The sequence below is a fragment of the Pelmatolapia mariae genome, linkage group LG13, assembly GCF_036321145.2.
Source record: "Pelmatolapia mariae isolate MD_Pm_ZW linkage group LG13, Pm_UMD_F_2, whole genome shotgun sequence".
Lineage (NCBI taxonomy): Eukaryota > Metazoa > Chordata > Actinopteri > Cichliformes > Cichlidae > Pelmatolapia > Pelmatolapia mariae.
The window spans coordinates 8,544,248-8,571,702 of NC_086238.1; the positions used below are offsets into that span (position 1 = coordinate 8,544,248).

Consider the following 27,455-nt stretch of genomic DNA (forward strand, 5'->3'; position numbering starts at 1 on the left):
TTTCTTCCCCCAAGCCGTCAGACTCCTGAACACTCAGTGACTGGACTGACACACACGCATGCACGCACGCACGCACGCACACACGTCACTGCCTCAAGCACTTATCTACACAATCTCATACACAGACACACATGCATACTTCATATATCAAGTTACTTTTTGCACAACTCACTGTCATTGTTGCACTTTTCTATTGCACTGCTGTGTCTGCACTATCTTGTGTCTGTATTGTTCTGTTCTGTCTGGTGTTGCACTTTGTTTTTTGCAATTTTTGCACACTTGCACTTTATGTAGTCCTGTGTTGATTGACTGTTATATGTTATATGTAGCACCATGGTCTTGGAGGAACATTGTCTCGCTTCACTGTGTACTGTACCACTGCACACGGTTGAAATGACAATAAAGCCACTTGACTTGACTTATCATCGAGCTGCACATGGCCGACTGAAAACTTCATCTATCAAATGCAAACAACGTTTCTACACATAATTGTTCTATATAGTTATTGACTCTTATTTGGAAAGTTAGTGTGAGCCTATAATAGTTATCATACTGCTGTCTTTCCCAGCTCTCAGCATCGACCTTTATGTGATATTTGGGATTTGTGTGGTGAATGAGACGTGGCGTCTGTTAGACAGCCAAGTGATGCCTGCCTGTTTAGCAGAGACAAGTGAAAGGTCAGTGTGTTTCTAGTGTTTAGATGTTTAAGGCTCAGGGCAGCAGACTCAAACTTGCGGCTAAAAATCAATCATGCCCTTCAGCAGCATGAAAGAGCTCCCCAACTTACAGCTGTGATTCAGGAGGAGGAAGAAAGGATAGCAGAAAAGCATGACAGATAGATGGAAAAAGAGAGGGCTTTTTTCCCTTCTTTAAATGTAGGTTTTCAGAGAGGCATAGTGGCGGTTGTGTGGGTGAGCATACTGTAGGGTTTACAGCTAACCCTTTAAATGCTTGGCAATAACCATAGCTGAGTAGGCTGTGAACACCTCTATCACTTGTATAAATGTCTGGCAAAACAACAGTCCCAAGAAGGCTGCCAATAAAAGTGATGTATGCTATGAAAGCCTGTCATCTGACTAATTATTTAAGAATTACAACCTTGTCTGAAATGAAAATGTGATTTGGATTGGTTCTGTCTAAAAATGATAAAAGCAGTTTTCCACCTCATGTCAGGAACAGTTGATGGAGGATATGTAGCTGAGTAGCATCTTCCTTTTTAGTTATCTAAAATGAGCAGTAATAGTTTTGTGGAGTACACCCTTATTTAATGTGAAGGCTAACTCAGTGTTTTTTGATTAGTAGCAAATGGCTGTGGAGTCCAGCATGACTGGTATTTCAAGCTACAGAGTATCTTGCTAGTTGAGGCATAATGTAGCCATTTATGAGTCAGATTACTGAGAACATTAAATCAGTCACTGTGGTCAGAGGGCATCTATAGGGAATTTATGCAGACTCTGTGGTCTATAAATATAACAAAACTGCAGACTAAAAGACTACAGTATTACACACTATAAACTATTACCACTGACATTCACATTAAGGGCCAGAGTAACAACATCTAATGAAGAAACAGGGAAAAGTTGTGATTCAAAGCTGTACACAGTTGTTTCTAAAGGACTGTGCTTAAGCCTTGAGCCACAGCTAATTTCTTTATATTTTGCTAGAAAAATGGAAAATAGGTGTAGTGAATTATTGAAATATGTTCAAACATACATGAAAATACAGTATATAAAAGAAAAACAGGGTTTGAAGAACTAATAAGCTTGAAAGTCAATATTTGGTATGAACACCGTTACTGTTCGACACACCCTGAATTCTCTTAGGTGGGCTTTCTTTTTATTTCTTAAATAAGTCTTCAGAAATAATTCTCCAGGTTTCTTGGAAGACGCATTCAAAGCTCTTCTTTGGATGCTGGAGGCGTTTTATTCTGTTCTCTCTCAAGACTGGTTCAATAATCTTGAGGTCCATGGTCTGACGGGAGGCAATCCATGACTGATAGTGTTTTTTCTATCCAGGTATGCTTTTACTACATGGGTAGTGTGTTTCAAATCATTGTCATTCTGAAAAATGAAGCCGTTGCCAATCAGAGGTTTTCCAGATGGTATGATACGGTGGATTCAACGCTAAAGATACTTTTCTGCATTCAAAATTCCAGCAATTTTGACAAGACCCCCCACATTACTGGCATAAATTCAGCCCCAGTTAACAACAGAGCTTCCACTATGTTTTACAGACAGCTGTAGACATTCACTGTTGTATCTCTCTCCTGATCTCCTGTGTGTATACTGATGACACTTTGAACTAGAAATTACAAATTTAGATTCATCACTGTATAAGAACTGCTGCCTCTGATTATCTCTCTAAGGGCTTATGTTATTTGGCACCCTGTTTTGTTTCCTTGACAGTAGATGGATCAACCGAAGGACCAGTCTCAGGTGTCTCAGGTCCAGTAGTACAGTAACAATCAATGTTTCCCTTTATTTCTTAAAGACATGGCGTTCATCTGCTGTTGTTAGTTCCTTTTAGGTTTAATGCTGCTTCTTTTGTCCTCTACAGTGCACAGCATGCTGAGATATGCCAAGTTGTCAGCTAACAGCTCTTTGACAGTCACCTAGTATAGGTACTTGGTATTTGGGAAATACCTAATATAGCATTTTATGCCAGTTTGACAGGCATAAAGAACTATTTAATTCCTGCCAAACTGGGTAGTCTTTGCCATTTTTCACAGGTTCAACTAAAGAAATAGGAACATATTGCGTGTTTTTGTGACAAGCTGCTGGTAACAATGTGCCTAAAATTTCTTTTGCTACATTCCCTGGTTCAGCCCTTAACTTAGGTACCTTTTGTCAGCTTGAATGATTCACAGGTCAGTGTTTAGTAGTGCAACCCTTGTGTTGTCCTCGGGTCAAAAATGGTCCCTAGGTGAATGGCAAATAAGTATATGGGAATCCAGAGGACAACTTAAATAACAAAAATCCCCTGAAAATATTCAGGTACTGGACTGAAACCTTTTGAAAATCAACTATAAAAGGAAAAGTACAACAACAGTAACTTCATATAAGGTCGAAAGGGACTAAAAAAAGTGTTTTTATGTTCATTTACATGATGCAAAAAAAGGATATGCACACATGCAATTTTAGCATACTGCCACTTTGTGTAATGGTTTAATTACTTGAGGTGGGAATGTGGGTGCAAGCACAAGCAGTGACACTATGTTGTTTATTGTGATAATGTTGACACTCTTCATTGTGCTAACAGTATAAATAAGAGCATTGCTTGATGATGTGTTGTATTGCTCTTACCAAGATTACTAAATTATTTATTGACAGGTATGGCATAACGGCCACATGATATTCTTTCCATTTAGTAAAAACAACAACACAAAGTAGAAGGAAAATACCCTGTATAAAACTGAATATTTTGCTATAAAAATACAATTATTTCCAGAGACATATGCTTAAAATAACACCCGAAAACAAATAGCATTAAATGTTTAGTAATGTAACATATATGCAATGAGCATTTAGTTATAATGAGCACAAAACTTACACCAAAGTGACAGCTGACATTTACAGAAATACATCCATTTGCTGAGGAGAAAATGAAGAACTATAAAATGAGGAGAGAAGCAAAGGGAAGACAAAGTGAGAAAGAAACCGACAGAGATATAAGCTGAGAGGAATAATTCGGGGGATGTGCGAGCTCGGCAAGGTAGGGGGGAGGGAGGAGGATGAAGTGGAGGAGAGCAAAATGACATACTCAGAAGCAGTGAGGCAAAAGTCTCATGTGATGTAGAGTAGATTTAGAAGGCGAAGTGCTGTGGGGGAGATAAGCAGCACGGGAAACTGCTCAGATCACAGGTTTGTAACATAGGGCCAGAGATGTAGCCTCAGTACAAGAAGGAGGATTCACATAGTGGGTCCATGTTAGATAGCAGCTTAGCCCTCCTCTCTAGTCTCACACACACAGAGAAAAAAATGTATTCAGTAAATATTCAGTTGCTTCCCATGTGCCCAGTGCTAAAGACTTCCCCAAAGGGTTGTGTGCGTGAGTTCCATTTAAAGGAGCCATTCAATCTGATTTAATGATAGAGCTCCAGAAAAATCTTTATCACCCAAAAAACCTGAGCAAAATCATTGTCTGCTCATTCACATTGATATAATTAATCCCTTCACAATCTTTCACATAAAAACACACTGGAAAAGCATTAAATGAATAGAGAATTAGTTCAAGCCTATCATATATTTAAACAGTGTCAAATACTTGTCATCCTGTTTGCCTTAAAAGCTAAAGCATAGTAATTACATCATTCCAGTTGCTGAATCAACAAGTCAGCAAGGAACTGATGTCTGACAGTTCAGAAGGCAAAAGGAACAGAAAATTTGCTGTGTGTGATTGAGAAGAGAAAGTGAGGATGAGAAGGAAAAAGATACAGTTTAATATACAATCTCAGTTCCAATAGCTTTGGGATTCTGTGTAGAATGTCAAAATCTTATAAAATCCATATTTTAAAAATAGCCAATTGAGGCATTTTACCATTTTATGAAAAAGATTGGCTCATTTTTAAATTGATGGCAAGCAATATGTCTCAAAAAAGTTTGGACAGAGGCAAAAAAAAGCCTGAAAAAGTCAGTTGTACTAATGAAAACAGGTGGAGGAACATTTTTGAACCAAACAGGTTAATTAGCACAAGATCTCTTTTTCTAACATGACTGGGGAGAAAAAGAACATCTTAAAGAGGCAGAGTTTCTCTATTATGAAGATGGACAGAGGTTCATCATCTGCAAAGAACTTCATACACAAATTGTGGAGAATAATGTTTCTCAACATGACATTGTGAAAACTAGAATATCTCATCATCTACAGGGCATAATATGATAAATTAAAATTAAAACAAATCATTGAAAACGTACAATTTTGTCATGGAAATCACTGCATGGGATCAGAAAAACTTCCACAAATTATTATTTGTGAACTCCATTTACCGTGCTATTCCCAGTTACAGGTTAAAGCTCTCCCATGAAAAGAAGAAGCCATGTGTAAACATGGTCCAGAAACATCATCCTCTCTGGGCCAAAGCTCATTTAAAAGGGGGAAACTGGTCTGTGGTCAAACGAATCACAATCTGAACTTTTTTTCTTTTTTTTTTTAGAAAACACTGATGCCGAAGGAATCATGTGGCTTGTTATTAGCTCTCAGATCAAAAGCCCACAACTCTGATTCTATGTGGGTGGACCAGTGCTTATGGAATTGGCAGCTCGCACATCTGGAAAGGCATGATCAGTGCTGAAAGGTACACACAAGTTTTAGAGCAGCACATGCTCCCACTCAGCATCCAGCAAGACCTCCGGGGATAGTCTTACATATTTCAATAAGACAACACTAAATTGCGTACTGCGTCGAGAAAATGGCTTCATAGTAGATATAGGTTTGATTAAATACTCTGCTTTTATCTACATTTCAGACAGACAAAAACAACAAGATGTTTATCTAAACTCTTCTGAAAAGCAAGTGGTAACATGCCGCTAAAGCAGCAACTACGGCATAAGCCATTTATTTTATCCAGCATTGACTGGGAGCTTCTCATTTCCCTCTGACAGATGGAGGGGACCAACCATAAAGCAGTAGAAAAAAATCATTAAGTCAGCCAAAGCCCTGCAGAGTTGTTTTAATTGTGTGCTCTGGTGCTGTAGGCATAGCTCACCTGATTGCTGCTATAACTAACTGCCTTCACAGAGACAGACGAGATCTTCAGTGGACATTTAGAAAGTGATTTGTGTTCAGAAGGTTCCTTGGGGGGGAGGACAATGTGGAGAGATAGAGTGACTGGGAATGAGGAGACAGATCATTGCGAGTGAGCAGATTGGATACTCTCCACTGGAGAGAACCTTGTCCAGCAGGAGAGGCTCAAGCACCTGGCTAATGCTTTCACGGCTCATAATTTAGAGCAGGCCTTCCACTGCGTTTGGTTAGCATTGTTAATGTGAAACCCTGCAGAGGTCTATGCCTATGGTCTCGACCTTCTGAGTGTGCTTCAGACATACCACTTATTCAAAGCATTAATCAATAGCCTTTCAACAGCTATGTTTCTGTGCCTGTGTATCAATCATTGAATAAAGCTGAGCAACGGAGGAACGTGAGCACACACACAAAGTGCTGGATTATAAACCATCAGGGAAGCATTTATTTGGTGTGCACACACTGAACCATATGAGGAATGCACATATACACACACTCTACCAGGTACAAATTACCAAAGGTGAGATAGGCTGAAAGACAAAGCCAGGCACAAACAAAGAAATAAAACCTAAAGTGCTGCGTTGACAGGTTGGTGAGGACTTACTTTTCCCTGTCTTATGCATAAAGGCCTACCAAATTCTGTTGCAGAAGACAGTCTGCCAACAATCCCTACTCTAACTGACATAGAAGCTTGTAAATCAATCCACTTAAAACAAGCTTTACTTTAAGCTCCTAATGACCGCAATGTGCCAGGTAACTATGCCATCAGACCTTAACGCTTCACAGTCTGAATGCTGCAGAACTTTACCTACAGCAGCAAAAAAATAAAAAAATAAAATAAAATAGAAAACAACCGTTAACACTAGTTTGCCCTCATCAAAAAATATTTTTCTCAGCAGTGTCAGCTGGCAGGTTAATAATCCATGTTTATTTTGAATTATAGTTTAATTCTAATTACATTTATATAATTCAATTATGTATGACTTCTTGGCCTCCTTCTGAGTCAGAGTATTATCAGCCCACCCAACCTCGTAGATGAGCATGTCTATAGAGGGTATATTGTATGCGAATCCACTGGTCATCTTAGGCCACTATAGATTATGTCTTCTCATCTTGCATCTTCCTCTGCAAGTTTAACAGTCTAAGTGGTTAATCTTGTCAAAAGAGACTCTTAATAAACTCAGAGGAAAGCCCTGTTTCTCCCACAGACAGACACAAATGTGATTTACAGCAGCGATGATATGCAGCATCTACCCTGCAGCTCTAATATATATTTATACATAAAACTCAGTGATCAGTCAAGCACAGAGAAGAGCATCATGGAGATGGGAGACACTGTATTAGAAATGATACCTCTTTGCAGAATATTCATGACATGAGAACAACAACGCAAAGAAAGCCATCATTAACACAGTTATAAATGTTTATGAAATTGTGACCTCAAACCCTTTGTGCATATTACCAACTGCTTAAATATTGATCAGAATATTGGGGAAGATGAATGTGATGTGACCACAGACACAAATGTGTCTTCAGGTGTTCTTGTCCACTTTCTCCAGCGTTTTACACCTATTGCCCCTGTCTGGCACTACAGCCTAAACTGCTCTTTGGTGTGTGAAGTTACAGGTTGGAGGCAGCTACATCAACAGCCGTGTCAAGGAGACTTACGTGTACTCTTCCTGGGTGAAGATTGGGATGCGAGAAGGCTGAAGGACTGTGATCTCCACCAAAGTGCTGTTAGACTTCACTGGCTCCCCATTGTCATAGGCTATCACAAAGAGCTGCAGAGGAGCAAGAGAAAACATGTGAACAAAAGACACATGCAAATGCAAGCACTAAATTAATACATTTTTTTAGTCTCAACGTCTGCTCTCTGCACAAATAATTCCTTTTTTGGGGATTGCCAGTCATTTTTGCAAACATGTTCGGCATCCTAATAAAGACACAACGGCAAATCTGCTCTGGCGAGCAGGCTGCAAAGCTCCCAGAGAGTGAGAATGAATGTATTGATCTACATTCATAGACTGTGGAGAAAGGAGCTCGGGGAAGGGGGGGAAGGGAGGGTGGGGCTGAAAGAGAATGAACATAAAAATGTTTTTTCTTTTTTTTAAAAAAAAAGAGTGAAAGTAAAAGAAAAAAAAAAGACAGATTAGGGCACAATATCCTGCAGCGCATGCTCAAGTGTTCACACCCACAAGCCTATGTACAGTCACTGGAAGTTGTTAAAAATAGCTCTATGTAAAATGCCTGGGAGGGGATTTGTTTTATCTAGAAAACTCTATATTATTTGTCACAGAGACAAGTTAGTTAAAATCAAAATGTTATTTGATTTTAAAGTATCATATTAAAAAAGTCTACACACATTTCTAACCCACTAAAATTTAGTGGAACTTGTATCACTTTAAAACAAGACAGACAGACAAAAGATAGCACGATGACTATGATGATTTTATCATTATACCATTAAAATCAATTGGCAGTTCCACTGCTGCAATCACGTCATGATTACATGTTATATCACGTCATTACTAACTCTACGTGTCAAATTATTGTGAATTTTTTAAGCCAATAAATATCTTTTTAAATTGATTTTATGGCTTTTTTATCAGCCAAATAAAGTGCTACTTTATTGAGTAGAGTATTAAAGCTGAATTATGTCAGTCATGAATTACAATCACTGGCTATTTCCCCAGCTATATACTGTCCTGTAATAATCAGGCTTTCAGCACAGCCATTGTATCTTATATCATATTTCTCACAATCACTCAGCTGATAATCATAACTAAACACCGTTTACTGCCACTAGCACACCGTTTTTCTTATGTGCTATAAACCACTCAACCACAACATTTAAGGCACTGACAGGAAAGGTAAATAGCAGTGGTCATCCTGTTAAAATGAAACCTTGGGTCCAGGCATTCATACAGATGTCACAATAACACATACCACCCACCTAAACATAATTCAGCTTTAACTCCTTTAAAAGCTTAAACAGCATATCTTTTTTTGTGTCTCATCTCTGCAACCATTAAGTGACTGAACAGCATAAATATCTGTCAAGTGATACACTGACACTTTAAGCAAAGGCACCTCATCACCACTTGCTGACATAATGGCTGTCACTCACGTTAAAGGTGACACTGGGCTCTTCATTGAGGTTGACCTTAGTGATAATTCTCCCTGTTTCTGCTTCCACATCAAAAATACTCCCACTGTATGGCGATCTGTTCAGATCCACTCTGTAGCGAACCAAACTGGCCGGAGTACCCTGGAGGAAGGAGAAAGAAGAGCATGAACAATATCAATGCAATAACAATCCACTTATCTGGAGCCCACATTTTACATATTTAAATGAAAAGAAAAATGATGAAGACAGGGTACTTCAAAGTAATCTGATACAAAATGCAGTCAGGCCATAAAGGACTAGTAAAAGTACTTGCTTAGCAACACAACTCATAAATGTTATATTTTGTTATTTTATTATGCAACAGAGCTGCAGTGGCTTATGTTTAAACAAATTGCTCCCATCTCTATAATAGTTCTTGTCAATTTTAAAAAGTGAGAGCTTTTCATCATAATTTGGTTCTCATCAGATACTCCTAAATAAAATCAGTGTTTTTCATTGGTTCAAATCTAGTAATCTAATTGGAAATAATGTTAAGAAAAATTCATAAATTCATCTTTTTAGTCTCCAAGGTAACACACTTTGCATTCATTAATGCCAGCCTGGACTTTAATATGAACCTCTGATTAACATTAACCATGGTTGCTGATTACTAATCATCTCTATAGCTTATCTTATTCTAGTTCCCTCCCTGTGGACCTAAAATTGAGTCTGATTTTTAATAATCTTCTTGAAGCTTTCCTTCTTTGGCTGAACAGCTTTTGCTCCTCGGGGACTGGGTAAAACCTGGAACTAGAGAGAGGTAAAGCTTGTAGTAGCAGTGTATCTCTTGGGAGGCTTACTAACAAAAATGTGTCTCTTAGAGGTTACAAAACCATCTGAGTGAATTCACTAAGGGGATAAAAAAAATCCAATCTCTAAAAGCTCTTCAGATTGTTTTCTGACATTTAATTGAAAAGATGTCAGACCAGGACCACCAATTACGGAAAAAAATATCCCCCACTGGCTTCAGTAGTAAGACCTCTGCAGTGATGGCAGCAGCTTTGCTCTGGTATTGCCAACATCTGGTTTTTGTGCCCATAATTTCTCATTTGAAGTGTCTAATTTAATATCAAGACCACATTGCTATAAATAAACAGAAATAAAAAAAACAAGACCATAATGCAATAAAGAAATAAATAGAAAAAAAATAAAAACCCAGACAGCAAAACTATTCACTGGAAAAGAGTGCTTTTGCTTTATATCCTCATATTCCATGAGTAGATACCAAAAATTGAAAGCAACTGGTGTTCCACATAACTCAGGAGAGATGTACAAAAATATGTAAACTGTTGAGTGTTGTTACAGGAATATTTGTCCTTGTCTGCCTTGTCCACAGAAACATTCAGTTGTACAACCACTTGGTCTTGTATGACATTCTACACATGGGATATGAATTTTTTATAGACACCGCCTGAGTGAACTCACTGTCGTTAACATTGCAAACAGGCGCCCAAAATGTCATGCATGACAAGCAATGCTCAAATGCAGTAAGAGAGGGGGGAAAAAAACAAAAATCACCCTCACTGTTTAACAAGTGAAGAAAATGTAATTAAAAATAAGATATGTGTGGGTGTTTATTTCTAATTCTCTTCAACATAAAAATAGCAAATTCATTAAAACTGATCAATCTCAGAAGCCCTGAGAGGCACTGAACAATGCTTCAGAGACAGGCAACACAAAAGCAAACCTTGATCTGAGAGTGTAATAAAGTCAACACGTCAATACGACTTATTTTGTTGGTTTTGGAAAATTACAAATGACTCATTTGACTTGTACGTGACTAGAAGGTTACTGAGGAAATGGGAATCGCTGAAAGAAGAAAACTTCCTCTGCCGTGATCAACCCAATCACAGAAGAAAGAAAGAAACAACAGACTCAAAAATAACAGACTCTTTAAATCTTCCCCTGAAGAATAAAAGGTTTATACTGGAACATTTGTCTCCATGGTGATCTCCTCTCTCGTTCAGGGTGATATTAACATTGACGTTATGGGGTTGAGTGGCGTGCAGAAAATGCAGTTACTTTTTAAAACCCATTAGTATCACTTCTCCTAAGGTGCAGGTGGACAGGTATTATGCTAGCTTTACAAAAAAGTACAAAATGTCCTCTACAAAAATAATAAAAAAAGAAAAACTCATTCAGGAGAAATGCATTAAAACCTTCACAAAACACACTCATTGCTTACATGTGTCAGATTAACATGACAATTCTGTTTCTTTATTATGCGGGCAGGCTTTTGCTAGCCTTAACAGAGAGGGACATTTGTTGGCATGTTTAGAAATCACTAGACTAATCACTAGACTCTTTCCACCTAACAGGTGTGTCCATGACAGAAACTGGGTTAGTCAGACCCTGTTAGTGAATCCAACACTTCTCTCCGCTAAAATATTTTCCCATGTCACTCCATGCCTTCGTGGGAAGATGTGGATGATTTCCAAATTGTGTTTTAGTGCTGCTAGATCTTTGTCCTTTAGAATAGTGACCATGAAAGAAAACCTCATTTTACAAATGATGATACACAGGGTTTGGGTTTTAGGAGTTCACTATCAACCAGTGTTGGGCAAGTTACTTTGAAAAAGTAATTAATTATAGTTACTAGTTACTTCTTCAAAAAAGTAACTGAGCTAGTAACTGAGTTACAATATTCTAAAAGTAATTAATTACTTGAAAAGTAACTATTGAGTTACTTTAAAAAAACGTTTAACCCTCTGGGGTCCAGGGTATAATTGGCCATTTTTAACTACTTTTGATTTTCCCTCCACATTTTACCTTTAAAAACGATTTACTTTGCCTTGTTTGGTATCATCCTTTTCAGCACAACCTCACGTGTCTGAATTTACAGTTATGTTTTCATTTTGACATACTGTATTAACACAATTGATCTAAAATCAGACAAAAAACATAAAATCAGAGTAGAAAAAGTTATATTTTTTACTGTAACAACCACAAACATGTTTAATGAATCATATTTCATAACTTTAAATGTAAATATAAATTGTCAATTTTAAAATCCTAAGTTTTGCAAACAACAAAGTTATTTGCATCCATTTCCCTTTTACCTTGATTTTTTAAATAACCATTTCAAACTATTTACAGAACAATCAGCTGTTCTGCATTCAATAAGATGCCACACAAATTATTTGTGCCACTCCAAAGAAATAATTTCTGTCCACTATAAAGGAGAACATCACAGCCTGATACCTGCAGGTCTGACAGCAGCAGGTGTATCACTCCTTTTTCTACCTGTAGACAGCAGTCGCCTCATTGTTCTGACACACAACAGAAAAATATCCACAACACTACACACTAACTACACAAGACAACACATTAACTACACACTCCAAACACGCTAAACGTCACAAATCTCTCACATCTCAAAACTCACTCTCCCTCTTTTTCTGCCGTCTTTCTCTCTCTCTGTCACTCCTAAAACTTCTGTTTTTTTTATTTTGGTTTTTTTTTGCTCATAAGCAGAGAGTGCTTGCTAGCGCTGTCCTTAGACAGTAAATGTGACGAAACTATTGAGGAAAAAACGCCGCATATATATTGTTTATCATGACTCTGGTTTTACGTGGCCTATCAACACAATTTATAAACTGGTATATATCACCTTGTTGCTTTGTCTTTAAGTGGTCATGTGATTGGCTTACCACGACTACTTTATTCTTCCTCAGTCAAACAGCAGCACTCATGCGATTGTTTTGCCCCCTTAACTCCAGGTGTTGTGCTAGACAGTGATCGTGATTACCGTCCGCGGGAGCGCGCGCAGCTGCTTAAAGCTGTAGCGTCCAGATTACTTACATAGGCAGCTACTTCCGTGCAACTGATATAAGATGCGGTAAGCTGAACACAGCTTTAACCGTCTGTTTGTTGAAAAATAGTAACGGACCGCATTTTCTTGTTAGTAACTGTAACAGCGTTGTAACGCTAGGAATAGTAATTAGTTAGATTACTCGTTACTGAAAAAAGTAATGTCGTTAGTAACGCCGTTATTCCCATCACTGCTATCAACTAACTGATGGACAGGTGTACCTCCTGAGAGACAGAAACCCAGGATGTGGGAGTGTTTTCTCTGGGAGGAAAGGTAAGATGTGCACTAGTCTCTGTGACATTCTTGAGATGCTCAACCACCTACAGCTGGCACTGACAGGAATCAGTATCTCTGTGTTTACATGCTGCAGAGAGAATGCAAGATTGTTCAGACCTGGTGAGATCCGACCAACGGCTGTGCTATTAATAAGAAGCATCAAGTTTGCTTTCCGAAAAACATCCAGAGCTGGACATGACTAGCACATGGCGAGGAGGTCGCTAGGAAATTCAGATTTCTATTTTTGACTCTGAAAGTTTTTAAAAGATAAATCAATAATCAATTTTGATCACTGAAGTAATTTGATAATGTTGCTTTAAATATAAAAATCACACATAAAAGCCAAGAGGAATAAACCAGTGCAGTCGAGAACAATGCTGGGTCACCAAGTCCAATTTTCTGAGAAGATTTTCTCAGCTAAATAATACTAAGACAAGAATTCATAAAAACTGTACTATCTACACATTTCCAGTCTCCTCCGGTTGTCACAATTTCTTTTCTGCATGGAGTAATGTTCCTTGGATTTCAGACTATATTAAGACAGCTCCCAACAGATCCTGCTCAGATAGTGAGGCAAAGGAGTTTGAGAAAATCTGACACTCTGAGGCGAGTGAATGACTCATACAAATGGAGATGCACACCTTGCAGTTAGAGTTGGTTTGGAATAAACTTTCACACAGCACTGCAACTCTAATAAGAGCACTGAGGTCCTGAAAACATCTTTTAAATGCATCATGTGAAATGACATTCTGACAGAAACATGTAGGTCTGAAATCATCAATCAGAGCCCCCCACCCCCACCCCCCTTTCATCTCTTTCTCCACTGTTGCATATCTTAATCATAACATGTGCACAGCATTTTTCAAACAGTACTCACTGGTGGGTCTTGGTCCTCAGCATAAACTGTGGTAATGACTGTTCCTTTCTCTGCATTGGGTGCCACCATGCCTTTATACAGGTCTTGCTTAAAAATGGGGGAGAAGTCATTCATGTCCTGAAATGAAACACAGATCAGTTAATATATTAGTGCCATTGTTTACCTAAACATTGCAATTCATATGTTAAAGCAAATCAGGTATCAGTAAAAAAAAAAAAAGAAGCTTATTTTTACTTCATTTATTAATAGAGTGAAGCAGAAGGGAGTAGAAAGGGTCAAATGAATTCAGCAATATTCTATCACCACTATGTTTTCTAATGCTGTTTGCATGGTGAATTAATAATATGGTAGATTTTGCAGTTGCTGCTCGACTTGACTTCAGTTAACACTTCAGTAATTCAGAATGCCCCCTGGCAGAGCAAGTAAGTCCCCCAAAGAAACTCTAGTTTGTAGCCTTGTTAACATATGCATTTGGTGTTTTTTTCCTACGCTAGAAGACATATCATTAGCAAACAAACAGCCAAGTCCATGGTGCTTTTGCTTTTGCCTTAGAAGTGCTGAAACACAGATTAACTCAGTCAGGATTTCATACATAAGAAAACTAAAGAGTAAGTCTTTTCAACTTGCTTACTTACTAGAGCCGGCAATACAGAGGAGAGGCTCATCTAACATTAGCAAAGTATTATTATGTATTTGATAACAGAGTAATATCTGCTCACTATGCAGACCTCTCAGCTCAGTCACTTAACTTAATGCCTTCATTTAAGAACAGTAACGCCCAACAGTGCCCAATAGTGTGTATTACGCTATTCCTAATAGTGAACAGAATACATCCACGTGCAACATAAAGGCCAGTGAAAATAGCACAGCAGCTGACTGAAAATTAAACGTTTCATTAGTAATTAAACTAATACAATGGATAGGTTTTTCTTGTTTTTCTCTGTGCCAGAATGTTTGATCTGAAGCGAAAATCTCATCCAAGTGTGTTCACTTCACAGATAAACAAACACAGTTTATGCTATACTCAGTCATTTCATTAGGAACACATATTCAACTGCTTTAAACTTCACAAAAAACCAGCCAGTCACATGGCAGCAGCCGCATTTAGGCATATAGACATGTTCAAGATGACCAAGTCCAAAATTAGCATCAGAAGTGGGAAAATTATGGCATAGTTGGTTCTATTAGACAACACTTACTGCCACTAACTGCATAACCATCTCTAGGGTTTATAGAGAAGGGTCAAAAGAGAGGAAAAAATCAAGTAAGCAGCAGTTCTTTGGGTGAAAAGGTTTTGTTGATGTGAAAGCTCAGAGCAAAAATAGCCAGACTACAGGCTCAAACTCAAATAACCACTTGTTACAACTAAGGTATGCAGAAAAGCATCTGTGATGCATTGTGGGCTTTTAATGCTGGAGTGGTACCTGATCTGGGCTTTTATAGTTTAACTGAAATTGGACAATTGAAGATTGGAAAAAAAAATGCTGCTTTGTTTTGATTTGGATGATAGGGTCAGAATTTTCCCTGGATAACACAAGGATCGATTTGTCTTGCCTTGTGTCAACAATTCATTATACTGGTGGCGATGGGAATATGTTCTCAAAACCTCACTGTACCTATCTAGTGATGGCTGCTTCCAGCAGAAAAACAGACCATGAAACAAAGCTAAAATCATCTCAAACTGGTTTCTTTAACATGACAATTAGTTCACTCTAGACAAATGACCTCCTCAGTCACCAGATTTCAAAGCAAGAGCACACCTTTGAGATGCGATGATTTGATCCATCATCACGTCTCAAAGGTACACGAGCAGGAGATTCACATTATAGACGTGCAGCCTGTGAAATGTCATCATGTCATTCTGGACTAAAAATCCCTGAGGAATGTTTTCAAAACTTTTTCAAAACTCTTGAAGAATTAAAGCAGTTTGGAAGGCAAAAGAAAGTCCAGCCTCTAACTAATTAATGAAATAGCCAGTACCTTTATTAGATAACATTACAGGACCTGCTAACAGTGGATAGGTACAAAACATTTACTGTCACTAACAAGTGATGAGAATAACAGATGATGGCAAAATTTAGTTTAATAATAATAACAATATTTAATCAGATCATTATGTAAATGTGTATGTGTATGCTTGAGCTTTCAGACTAGTATCTGTGTTCCAACATTTACAAATTTTAAAAAAAGAAAGCTATTTTATCAGGATTCAGTTATTAATTGCTCCCTAGAACACGTGAGAGTGTCATCATAACAGCACAGCTTTAATCACCTTCTCCTAGTTAACAATGCACAGCAAAGCTCTACCATGTTTGAGTCTGCAAAGAAAGAAAATCTTGTCAACTATGCAAACCTTGCTTTGCTGTGTGAAAATGAAAAACTCAGTAAGCCATTCACATATCTCTTAGGAATAGCTTAACTCTATTATAACTACTGGAGCCTGATGTTTCCTTCTCCTGAATTTTCTCTTTACTTTCCACTGTTTCGGCTGAGCCATGGGCAACAGTATGTGTTCTATAAGCTCAGTGGTGGAGGGCAGTCTCCCTTTGATCTATACACAGGTTTAGTGTTTCCTAGCAGAAAATCTATGATACAGCCCTTGCTTTGAACAACAAAGTCTGATCCTTGTGCTGCAAGTGTTCACAAGGAAGCTGTGTCTGCACATATGTATGTGCTACATGTACGTGTAGAGTACATACGACACTTTTGCCACACACACGCATACAAACACGTGCATTTATGAAGTTAAGAACAAAAGGAAAAACTTTGGGAGACTCAAAACAGCAGCACAAGCAAAGCAGTCAATCCATCACAGCAAGGTATATGATAAAGGAGGCAATAACAAAACAATACAAGGGAAAAAATCAAACATAGATGACTTCAAATAACTCTCCGGAGGTGTTACACGAGGAAGGAAGTAAAATCAGTGGAATCAACTCTATCTCCATCCCTAGTTCCCTGGAAGCCTGTATGAATCCATTAGACTCATTCTAACTCATATCCGCCATTTAAAATAGCAGTCATTGCTTTGATATCAGTAGCTGTGCAATGTTTATCCTATCAAACACCATTCCTGGGTGACAGCAAAAAGAATGCAACAAAGCTTTTCCTTATCAGAGGACAAAGTCACTCTACAGGTTGGCAGACCATGTGGTGAGCCTGCTGGAATAAGCTTAGGCACTTGCTCTCATTCTGTGGAATATCAAAAGCTTAATTCTACAGACTTGGAGACAGTCACTGTGGGTGGACCGAATTCATACACAGAGATAAATGTGAACACATTTTGAAGAATAACTCAGAGTTAAAACGCACGACCATTAACACAAGCATACACACATGAACAGTATCACAATACAAGGCGTCTAATCCTTTCGTTGGGATTCAGCTGTTAATCTCTTGAAAGGCTGGGAAGGGAACACAAGCTCCTGAAAAACCTGACATAATTGCTGTCACAAAGCTAATGAGTCATTCAAGTCAGGGATAGCACTGTGTGCCAGACAGAAACACATATCCATCAATTCTTTTTTTTTCCCCTCCGGTGATGCTGAGAGGACGAGCAGGTCAGGAGGCCAAAACGTGGTTTACAAAGGGAATACAGTCAGCGTTTGCAATAAATGGCATTAAATTGAATTTAACATCACAAACCAGTGCAGGTACAATACTGTAATGTGTCTCTATTCTCCAATCCCCTTTTGAATTGTGGCTTATGCAAGCTATTACTACTGTAAAACTATGCTAACAATTCACTACATATTCACTGCCAGTGCTGCACATCCGGAGGGACAGTGAGGGTAGATGAAAGGAGAATAACACATAGGAGGGTTTGGTAGACAAGTTATCTGGAGGCTCCTACCGTGATGCGGACTGTGACAGTAGCTTGCCCAGGAGGCATGACCCCTCCTTGGTCGACAGCTTCTACCTGGAATGTGTAAGAAGCCCCCATGTTCATAGCTGCCAGGGACTCGAAGTCCAGGGTCTGCAGTACAGCTAACACCCCTGTTACAGGGTTCAGGGAAAACAGCTGCCTGGCTGATTCAGTCTTGATCCGATAAGTGACATTGGAGAAGAGATCTAAGTCCACCGCCTAGGAGAAGGAGGAGGAAAGGAAAGCATTAACACTGGAGAAAGTAAGGTGATGACAGAGGAGAGAGGACGAGCCTAACATTATAATTTCAAAATCAGAACCTTTCATATAAGCTGGTAAGTATAGGCCATAGACAACGAATGGTGATGCCCCTTTTTTTAATTTAGCATTTTTACAGTGTAGGAGCTACTTGCATCAGTCATTAATCAGACACTGATTAAATTAAATCACTATGGAGAACTCATTGCATTAAATCACAAATTGCAAAGTAGAGCGATGGCTGCTTCAATAGGAGATATATTAGATGCAGCTTAATGCAGGACACGTTTTTGGGGGATTCATCAGCCACTTACACAGTATTTCACTCATAAGCAAAAAGAAGACTTAAGAGTTATTACATTTGTTAAGTAAGAGTAAACACAAAGCGCAGCTGAGGCTAACGGAAATCTTTGAGTATTAAGACCATGAATGTTTGTGACCTTGAGGTCGAGGTCACTGAGAGTCAAACTTGTCCAAGATTTTTAGCAAATGCACCTATTGGAATGAATTAAATTGTGTAGGAAGGCGGGACAAGTTTGAAAGTAAATCAGAAGTAATCTCCTTGTGCGGTAAGGTTAGGGAAATGGTACAACTAGCTCCTATGCTTCCTGTTTTTCATAAAAACAACAAAATGTCAACGCCTGAGAGGAAGAGAAGAGTTGACATAAGGACACATTTTGCATTTGATGTTAAGGAAAAACACAACAACCACAACACAAAAAACGTTTACACTTTATATTTATTATTTCTACCATTATTAACCTTATGATATTTAGTCAACTAAAACTAATACAATTTAGATGCCATATATTGTGACTAAAGCTAAATCAAAATTTGCCATGAAATGAACTCTTGTTACCCTCATAGCATTGCTAACACCCTCAGAGCTGACAGAATTGAGAGTGCCAAGTGTGGTCTGCACTTAAACATTTTGTCTGCAGTCCATCAAGCCATCGTATACAGTCATGCTCATCTGTACGAAAACACTAACACACACACTAAAGGAAGTTTAACTGTGGAAATACTCTGAGTAACAACATTTAACGTTTATTTATTTAACATTTATTGCTAACGGGCCAATGTCTTGAAAATCCGAAAAACAAAAATTCCTTTATGAACACTTTCAAAGTCGATAGGTTGCATCCTCAGGAGAAGACAGACATATGGACTGAGAAACCCACATACATAGCTATCTGATACAATATAGTTTATCTTAGTCACTTTTTCTTCCTTTCTGTGTGCTATTTAGGTATTTTGCCAACCACCCTGGTGCGCTCAGAGTTAACGTGTCGTCTAGGAGATTAATGGTGTCACAGTGCCACTGTCACTCACACCCTTCGACCTCAGCCCCCACCTGCCCTTCTTCTCCCCCTCCCCCTCAAGCTTTATCCCCGTCTGGGAGATGTCACTCACAATATGCCAGCAATTACTCGCCCCTCTGCTCGCGTTTGCTCCTCATGCACCGGGTTTTTCGACACTACACTTCGGCGCAAACAAATGCACTGCTGTTTGACAGGGTTGAAGCGATGCCAAAGACAGATGCCACCAATTTAAAAAAAATAAAACGTTTTTCTCAATTTCTTTCACAACAAACAATAAACATTCTATTAACATTGGTTGTGAAAGATCGAAAAACAATTCTCTTCTGAAGCCGGTTTGACGATTTGAGGAAATAGGTTTTCAGTTTTATTCTAAAAAAGCACAGAGAGCTGTCACCGCACTGCATAAAAGATTATATATGTTGCTGTCTGCATAATTGCCTCTGTCTGGAAGCATTTGACATTTTAAACTGTGAAATTGCGAGCTCTTGAAGTTAAAAGATTTCAAAAGCCTTTTTAACACAAACACCTGTACCATACAACAGGGGAAAGGAGACATTTGGTGAAAATCGCTATACATCAAGTTCTTACACTTAGCTGCAGGACTACAGTTCCCACAGGGCTGTTCTCAGGCACATTCACCACATAAGTCTGCTGGGAGAACACCGGGCTGTTGTCATCGATATCCGTGACTTGGACTGAGACAGTGAAAGAGGTCCGTCGCGGGTCTACTGCCCCATCCGAGGCTTCAACCACCAAGTCATACTGACTTCTTGACTCCCGATCAAGTGGCACTCGTGTGTAGATGCTTCCATTAGCACTTATTGTAAACAAGTCGGGATGATTCACGATCCGGTAGCGCACCTGGCCATTAGCTCCTGCATCTGGATCTGTGGCCTGGGAAAAAAATAAAATGATCAGAGGGCTCAGTTATGGGAAGATTAATGATTATCTTTGTTTATTCAGTGCAGAAATGCAGAGAATCATAATATCTAGGCGGCTCGCCCACATAAATTATATGCTTGAATTAAGTCTTTTCTTTGACCTCAGCATGGGTTATTTGATCTCTGACACTTGCAACCTTTGTTCTTGCTGATTTCAAACAATTAACATTAAACGCCGCAAAACCCAAAGCGAGTTACCACATTTTAATGATGGAAGCAGTTAATATTATGCTAAATGAGCCATCAATGAAACGCGATCAATACACTTCTTTTCATTCCTGAAGCTGCTTTAGAAAAACCTGTGGGAAACAACGAGAAACCATTTACATATATCAATACTGCAAGAGAGAAATATTCATCAAATACATCATGTGAAGAGCTGATTATATAACTGAGATGCAGAGGTTTTCCCTTTTTTTAAAAAAAAAATATTATTACAATAATTATCAGAGAACTAAAGACCCAAGGGAAAGCTACTGCGGTGCCATTATGATCATGCAGGGTTCAAATAAATACCACAGAGCCAATCATGGGTCATTACATATGCCTGTGTCTATAAAAGCAGCGGCTATATTTAAAAAACAAAAACAAAAAACCCCAACTAAGTAAAGTATCTGAAATATTTACAGTCTGTGGAAATGAAGGGAGGAAACAGCTTTTTTCAGGGCACTGCAGAGCTGCATATGTACATTTAAAGTTACAGATGACAAAATATTAGATTAAATTAGACCTTCTAAAATGTAGCATTTGGGATATTAATGGCTATGTATCTGTTTTCAAGACCCACTCCAACCTCAGCATTACATTATATGATCCAGATGATGGGTTTTCTTCACACTGAAGCAGTTTCTGTGGGGACACATTTGGACAGCATTTACTCTGAGAGCAATAGAAGATCCTGTAGGTACAGGTGGCTTCAGCACAAAAACAGCTTGAGCAGGCGGGTTTTAAAGAACAGGCCCACGCAGACCTCTAATATAGTACAAGGGAAATGAGTCTACTTTGTGCTCGGCTGGTGTGGGTCTAGTAGATTTATTTTTTTTTGTTTTTGTTCTGGAGGATTAATGTTGAAACCTAAAATTCACTCTGAATTGCCCCCTTCTATTGCAGGGATTTTTTTTCTGTTCTCTGTTCTCTACAGTATTTTTAAAAATAAATTCAAGCACTGATGTCTTCATCTCAACAAAATCTAAAGGGGTGTTTTTGAGGAGAGTAAAGAGCTGCATAGCATCGCTTTCAGATGTCTCGAACAATCAGACTCACTTTATCAAGGAATCTGTGTGGTAAAAAATAAACTATGTTCAACAGCTTGTCCAATTAGCAACAATTTCTCATGATGCCTCCATGATGTGTGCGACACAAGCGCTAATCTATCTGTCCTCCAGTCATTTGCGTGCTCAGATTATGACTCCCCGCTAAGAGCAAATAGAATGGGCTTATATGGTTAGGATTTGTAAGTCACAGAACAAACGGCTCTATTAGCACAACCGGCAAAGCTGTCAGTTGTGATAACCTGGTAAATCATCTGCAGTCTATATGAGTGTGTACAAAATAAGAACAGGTGGGAACCAGCTCCAATTACTATAACGATAATCCGAAATGCTTTAAGGCTAGCAATAAGCTACTTAATAGCATTATGCATTTCCACTGCAGTCATCTCCACTGTTGGCAATTGCCTAAAGCTTTGTGGCTGGCTGGATTGTAACTTTCTTCCTACAGGTGAATTCAAAGTAGTACAGGAAAACCGAACCAATTTTATTGGTGGAAATCAGATTTGAATGTGAAATACTTCAGTTGAAACAAATAAGCCTTATGCCAGCAGTCAGCATCCCACCCTTCCCTCCTCTGTCACTTAGCACATTATGTGACAGTAAGCTGTGGGTTACTGATTTGATAGGAGAGCATTTGTTCCGCAAGACAGTTATAGACATGCACACAGTACAAGGCTCCTACAAAATCTCCACATCACAAGATGTTTTCTAGGCTTTCTGAAAGAAAGCTGCAAGTTACTAAACATTGGTTGGTGTGTCAAGATAGATGATGAAACATAGAGAAATGTTTAAGCGATGTATGTTAAGTGACAATGCCCTGGATGGTAAGATTTTTTTTCCTCCTTTTCCATTTTCTTTGCCAAGATGTCATGTGTCATCCCAGTGTATGAACTCAATGCAGCAGAGGTATCGAACTCCCAGAAGCTCAATTCATTTTCATCTAAGATAAACTCTATTATTAAACACCAAGCCACCTATTATTTTTGTTCGATTTCTTTTGACCTCACATAGTTAAACAATGTTCTCCTGTATATTTCTATCTAATGTATTCATGCTTGCTGCTGTACATTACTGATGATTCCAAGTGGCTAAAAAAGTTAATAAAAAATGTGATGAAGGTGTCTATTATTGCACCTCTTGTCAACTGGAATGCAAATGGCACATGTAATTTTGCTGAAATGTGGTGATTTATATTTTAAGCTAAAAGCCCACAGTTATCATTATATACGCCTTTGCACTTTTCCTGCAATAACAAATACTACTTTAGACACGACTCCTAATGTAATACAAAAAAGAGAAGAAAATTAACAATTGCGCTATCTGCGTTACAGACAGAGTTTATTTAGGCCCCTCATCCTGAAGGGCATGTTCGCCTCAAATAATGTTCAGTGAGCAAGACCTCCAAAAATGCAAATATATGCTCCTTGCACAAAAAATAAGTAAAATGTCACTCCTCCGTGACGGGATTAAACCAAGGAGATAAACGAGAAAAAGCAAAGGCATTTCCTACACACAGGCTTAAGGTGGACATAGAAATAATACTTTAGGACTAAAGTTTTAGGCAATATTTAGACAACTATTTTAGGACTAAATTATAAATATCTGGAAGCTTTAATCCTTATGCAAGCTAAATGCAGACATTTCTCAATCAGAGAACTATCAGATGTCAATCCAGAAATGTATTCATGTAGTTTGCCATTAATAAACTGGAGCAGCGCTATATCATCTGTTCTATATCATCTAGAAGTACAAGCCTGCAGAATTTAAAAGTGGTATTGGATTTCGAAGAATGTTGAAAAATGATTTAAGAATTGTATTTTAGCATACATTTGTTTAAAAATTTCACCTAAATTCCAAGTCTATGTTTTTATTTTTGGACTGCTATAGCAATAAGATTTTTTATTTATTTATTTATTTTTTATACAGGACCTTGATGGAGCCCCTCAATTTGTCCACTATATGAACCATTTTAGCTCACTTCCTCTTTCCTTTTATTCAGGCTTCTTGTGATTGGTTGCCAGTTGTAAAAAAAATAGATTTTCAGGACTTTGTAATATAAGATACTACACTATTATGAGTAAGTACGTATAAAAGAACAACAGGTCTCCTTTAATGATGAATCTTACTGCCTTTCAGGATTTTGCCTGATGGAGTGTAACATATGAGAAATATGACCAAATATCACCAAAATGACTAAAATTAAAAACATCACATTATATAAGAATGACTATTCTTTTTTCCCCTGCAATTTCTGCAGCTTTAACAGTGTTGCACTCAAGAAAATGCCCCCATACGCTCTCGATTAGTTACTATGGGCTAGTACAAGGGAAATCTGTGGTGTCTCTGTGTGCATGCGCATGGAGAGCAGGATTTTGTAGCGCTAAGTACTTTAATGTACTTTTCTTTTCAGTCACAAAGGCGCAGCCTCAACTCAAACTGGCATGCAGCCAGCTGAGGAAGAGTCAGTGTGGTGGACTAAGCTTTAATCTAGCTGCTGGCTGCATTTGTGAGGAAATACTTGGGAGTAAGACTGAAGGGAGCTCTACTGCATCCAGACACCAAACTTCCTTCATATGTCCTTTTGTCGCATTTCACACGTCATAAACTCCAAACATTTAGCAGCAGCCCATTTCCGCATGCACTAAAAATGTGATGGGTTGCTTAATATGAAATGTGAATATCCTGACAAATGACAAATGTCACTGATCTGGCTATGCCTATTTAGATTAGATTAGATTAGATAAAACTTTATTAATCCCTCGGGTGGGTTCCTCCGGGAAATTTGGTAAATTTACCTTTTGAGGCAAGATTCTTTTTTTGTATGAGCAATTACAAAAAACTGATATAACAAATTTTATGTACGTGGAGATTTTCTAAAGTGGTTGCTGGGTAAATCTGTAAACCTTTTTCTATCCATATATCTAAACAGTTTCTAACAACATTGTTTAGAAACTGTTTAGAAATTGTCCATCTTATTCAAATGTATACTTTAGTCAAAAAACAAAACATGTAGAAGGCAGTGACTGAGAAAACCTCAGAATCTTTCATCTGTCAAGCAGACGTGTTAATCAGTGTCTTGTATCAGTGTTCTTTTAAAATATGAGGACATGCAACAATGAACAGAACACATCAGATTTACAAGGCAAGAACAGAGGGACATTACACTTACCCTTACTCGTCCTACAAACAAGTTGGCCTCTTCTTCTCGCACAGAAAAATTTGAAGGTATGGTGAGGTCAAACTTCGGGTCATTATCATTGACATCAGTAACAACTATGTTCACAGTAGTTGTGGTTGTCTAGAGGAAAAACAGTCAAACAGAGAGCACAATAAAACTAATGTTATTCACTTCACAGTGAGTGTTCCCTTTTCATAAACAAAGAGGACAAGCACTACTAAAAAGGCATCAAATGTGATATAATGTAATTTGAGTAAATACACTTTGACATGAATAATTCATAGGGTGACTGTTAAAAGCTATGTCATGATCAAGTAGACATTTTGAAAAGGACTAGGATTATAATCAGACAACTTTTTTGGAGACCTGATGATTAAAAATAATAATTATAGTTGGAAATACTTTCAAAATACATTTTGTTGTAGATAAATAGAACCATTTAGCATTTATGAGTGGAACCATGAATTCTCAGTTAGATAAAAATTAAATACTTTGTACAATTCTAACAAGCTTATAATTATTTATGTATGTGTTTGGAATCAGCCACCTTTATTCTTCAGCATAGCCTGAAATCCCTTAACCAAGCTGTCTTGTCACTTTTAATAAAAAAAAACAAACAAAAAAAAAAAAAAAAACAGTATCCAGGAATAGTTCTCCAAGCTTCTTAAAGGACATTCAAAGCTCTTCTTTAAATGTTGGCTAACTTTTGTTCATTTTCTGTCAAGATTTTAAGGCTCTGTGGAGGCAAATCCATGACTGATAGTGTTCCATTGTGTGTTTTTCTGTCCAGGTATGCTGTTACTGCACTACCAGCGTAATTTATATTCTTGTGCTGAAAAAAAATAAAGCCATTACCAGGTTTTAAAGATGACTGTAGACTCCACTGTTGTACCTCTCTCCTAGCCTCCTCTATAAATACTGATTTTACCCCAAAATTTCAAATTTGGATGAATTACTCCGTAGGAACTCTTATCATTGATTTTCAGTCCAGCTCTTATGTAATTTGGCATACCGCAGCCTTTTCTTCTTTATTCCCCTTCCTGAAGGATGGCTTCTTGCTACCCAGACAATTTCTGACTAAAAATTTCAACTAAAAACAATGGGAACAAAGAGCCTAAAGACACCATTTAAAATTCTTTGCCAAATTCTCAGTTTTATGTTTGAAAGAGTCATAGGTCAGTGGGAAGTTGCCCAAAAAAAACAAAACAAAAAGAAAAACATTCCTCTGAAAATGACCAGGTAAGAAAAAGTTTGAATGACCTTTAGAAAGCCTGGAAAATTATTTTACCATTTTTTAAAAAATTACAAGAAAGCCTGGTCCTTGGAAGCCAAATGTCAAGAAATGAGAGGTGGTTCAAGACTTTTGCACAGTACTGCATGTTTCAGAAGCAGCTAAAATAAAATCACTTTCAACCAAATCCAGCAAAAGCACTAATACACTCAGAAAATGATTCGTAGTGTAGGGGAAATGTTAAAAGCCAACCATAAAAAATGATTCTGCATAAAAAGCACAATCATTTGGAACAACTACTGTAAATGCTAAAGTGTTTCAAAATGTCAACTTTTGGTCAAACTATTATAATGCTTTGTAGCTGTGACAAAGAAACGCACATGCACCAAGTAAATGTGTTGGAATTCTTAAAAATTTCTATTTATGAATGCCTTTAAACACTTACTGTATGTGCATACTGATAACGGAATTCTCAGTAATATTCAATAACGTAAAGGCAGTCATACATGCCAGCTTTCCATACTGTAAGTGATGAGGGACCATAATTAAACTCAGTACACCATTGTGTGCAAATGCACATAAGCAGCTTGTCTGTATACAACACATAGAGAACTTCTTCATTCCTTCTTGGGAAAGATGCACTGTTAGTAGTTATTAAGAGAAAATTGTACAAGGTTGGAGGCTAAAAGCATGAAACTAGATCCATCACATCTTTCTTCCTCACTCATTTACAAGACCAGTGTGGGCCACTGTGCTGCTGTTAACCTTCAAACAATGACACAGCACACACACCTTTAGCACTTCTATAAATCAACATAGAAAATTGGCTGGATATGCACAATCTATAATCTCTCAGTGCCCTGGGAGGAGCATGTATGCAAATAATGGTGTAAATGGTCTCCTTTGGGGGGAAGAAGGATAGGAAGGCTGTGGGAGGAGTTGGGCCTTGCAAGAAAAAAAAAAGAAAGAAAAACTTCCTGGGAGACAGCTGTTTGGAGCTGCCCCGGCAGATGAGACATTCAGCGGCACATTTTACAAAGAAAATGACCTACTTAATGTCACCTTCATCTCACCGTCCTTTGGGAAAACCTCCACCATTGTTGTTTCTTTGTACTACCTTCTGAGACATACATAATCGGCCTTTTCATGGAATTTCACACTGCAACTTATCACGAAAACCTGCCTCTGTTGCTATATCACTACTGAAAGTAGGAAGTTAAAGGAGGCAGTGTTGTGATAGGCTGTGCGTAGTTTTCATTTCGCAGAAGACCTGAAGCCAATTAGTGTCTTCATCCTGGCGTGGGTGTCCTTATCAAAGCCAAAACCCCCTACCACTATGGACACGAGTATGATTAATGAGCAGCTATTATAGATGGAGCTCTGTGATGCCTTGTGTTATGTCCTCACAGTCTAAAAGATCCAGAGGTGGGTGATGTTCCTTTTTTTGTTTTTTTAAATGACCATCCAAGCCAAAAGCCATGTTGCAGGGACTGATATGATAAGCTTGTTAGGAGTCATGT

The 27,455-nt window shown here is 38.1% G+C and overlaps 1 protein-coding gene across 1 annotated transcript in view; it reads right to left on the minus strand.

Annotated features, from left to right (window-relative positions):
• The window catches only part of LOC134639922 (protocadherin-15-like), a 160,108-nt gene that overhangs the window by 41,547 nt on the left and 91,106 nt on the right, over positions 1-27,455 (minus strand). Inside the window, exons 19-24 of the mRNA XM_063491441.1 lie at positions 24,696-24,824; positions 19,903-20,208; positions 17,723-17,953; positions 13,870-13,986; positions 8,867-9,007; positions 7,408-7,520 (exon numbers count right to left, since the gene is read on the minus strand). Of these exons, the coding sequence (XP_063347511.1) occupies positions 7,408-7,520; positions 8,867-9,007; positions 13,870-13,986; positions 17,723-17,953; positions 19,903-20,208; positions 24,696-24,824 (1,037 nt within the window). The remainder of the gene's footprint in view (positions 1-7,407; positions 7,521-8,866; positions 9,008-13,869; positions 13,987-17,722; positions 17,954-19,902; positions 20,209-24,695; positions 24,825-27,455) is intronic.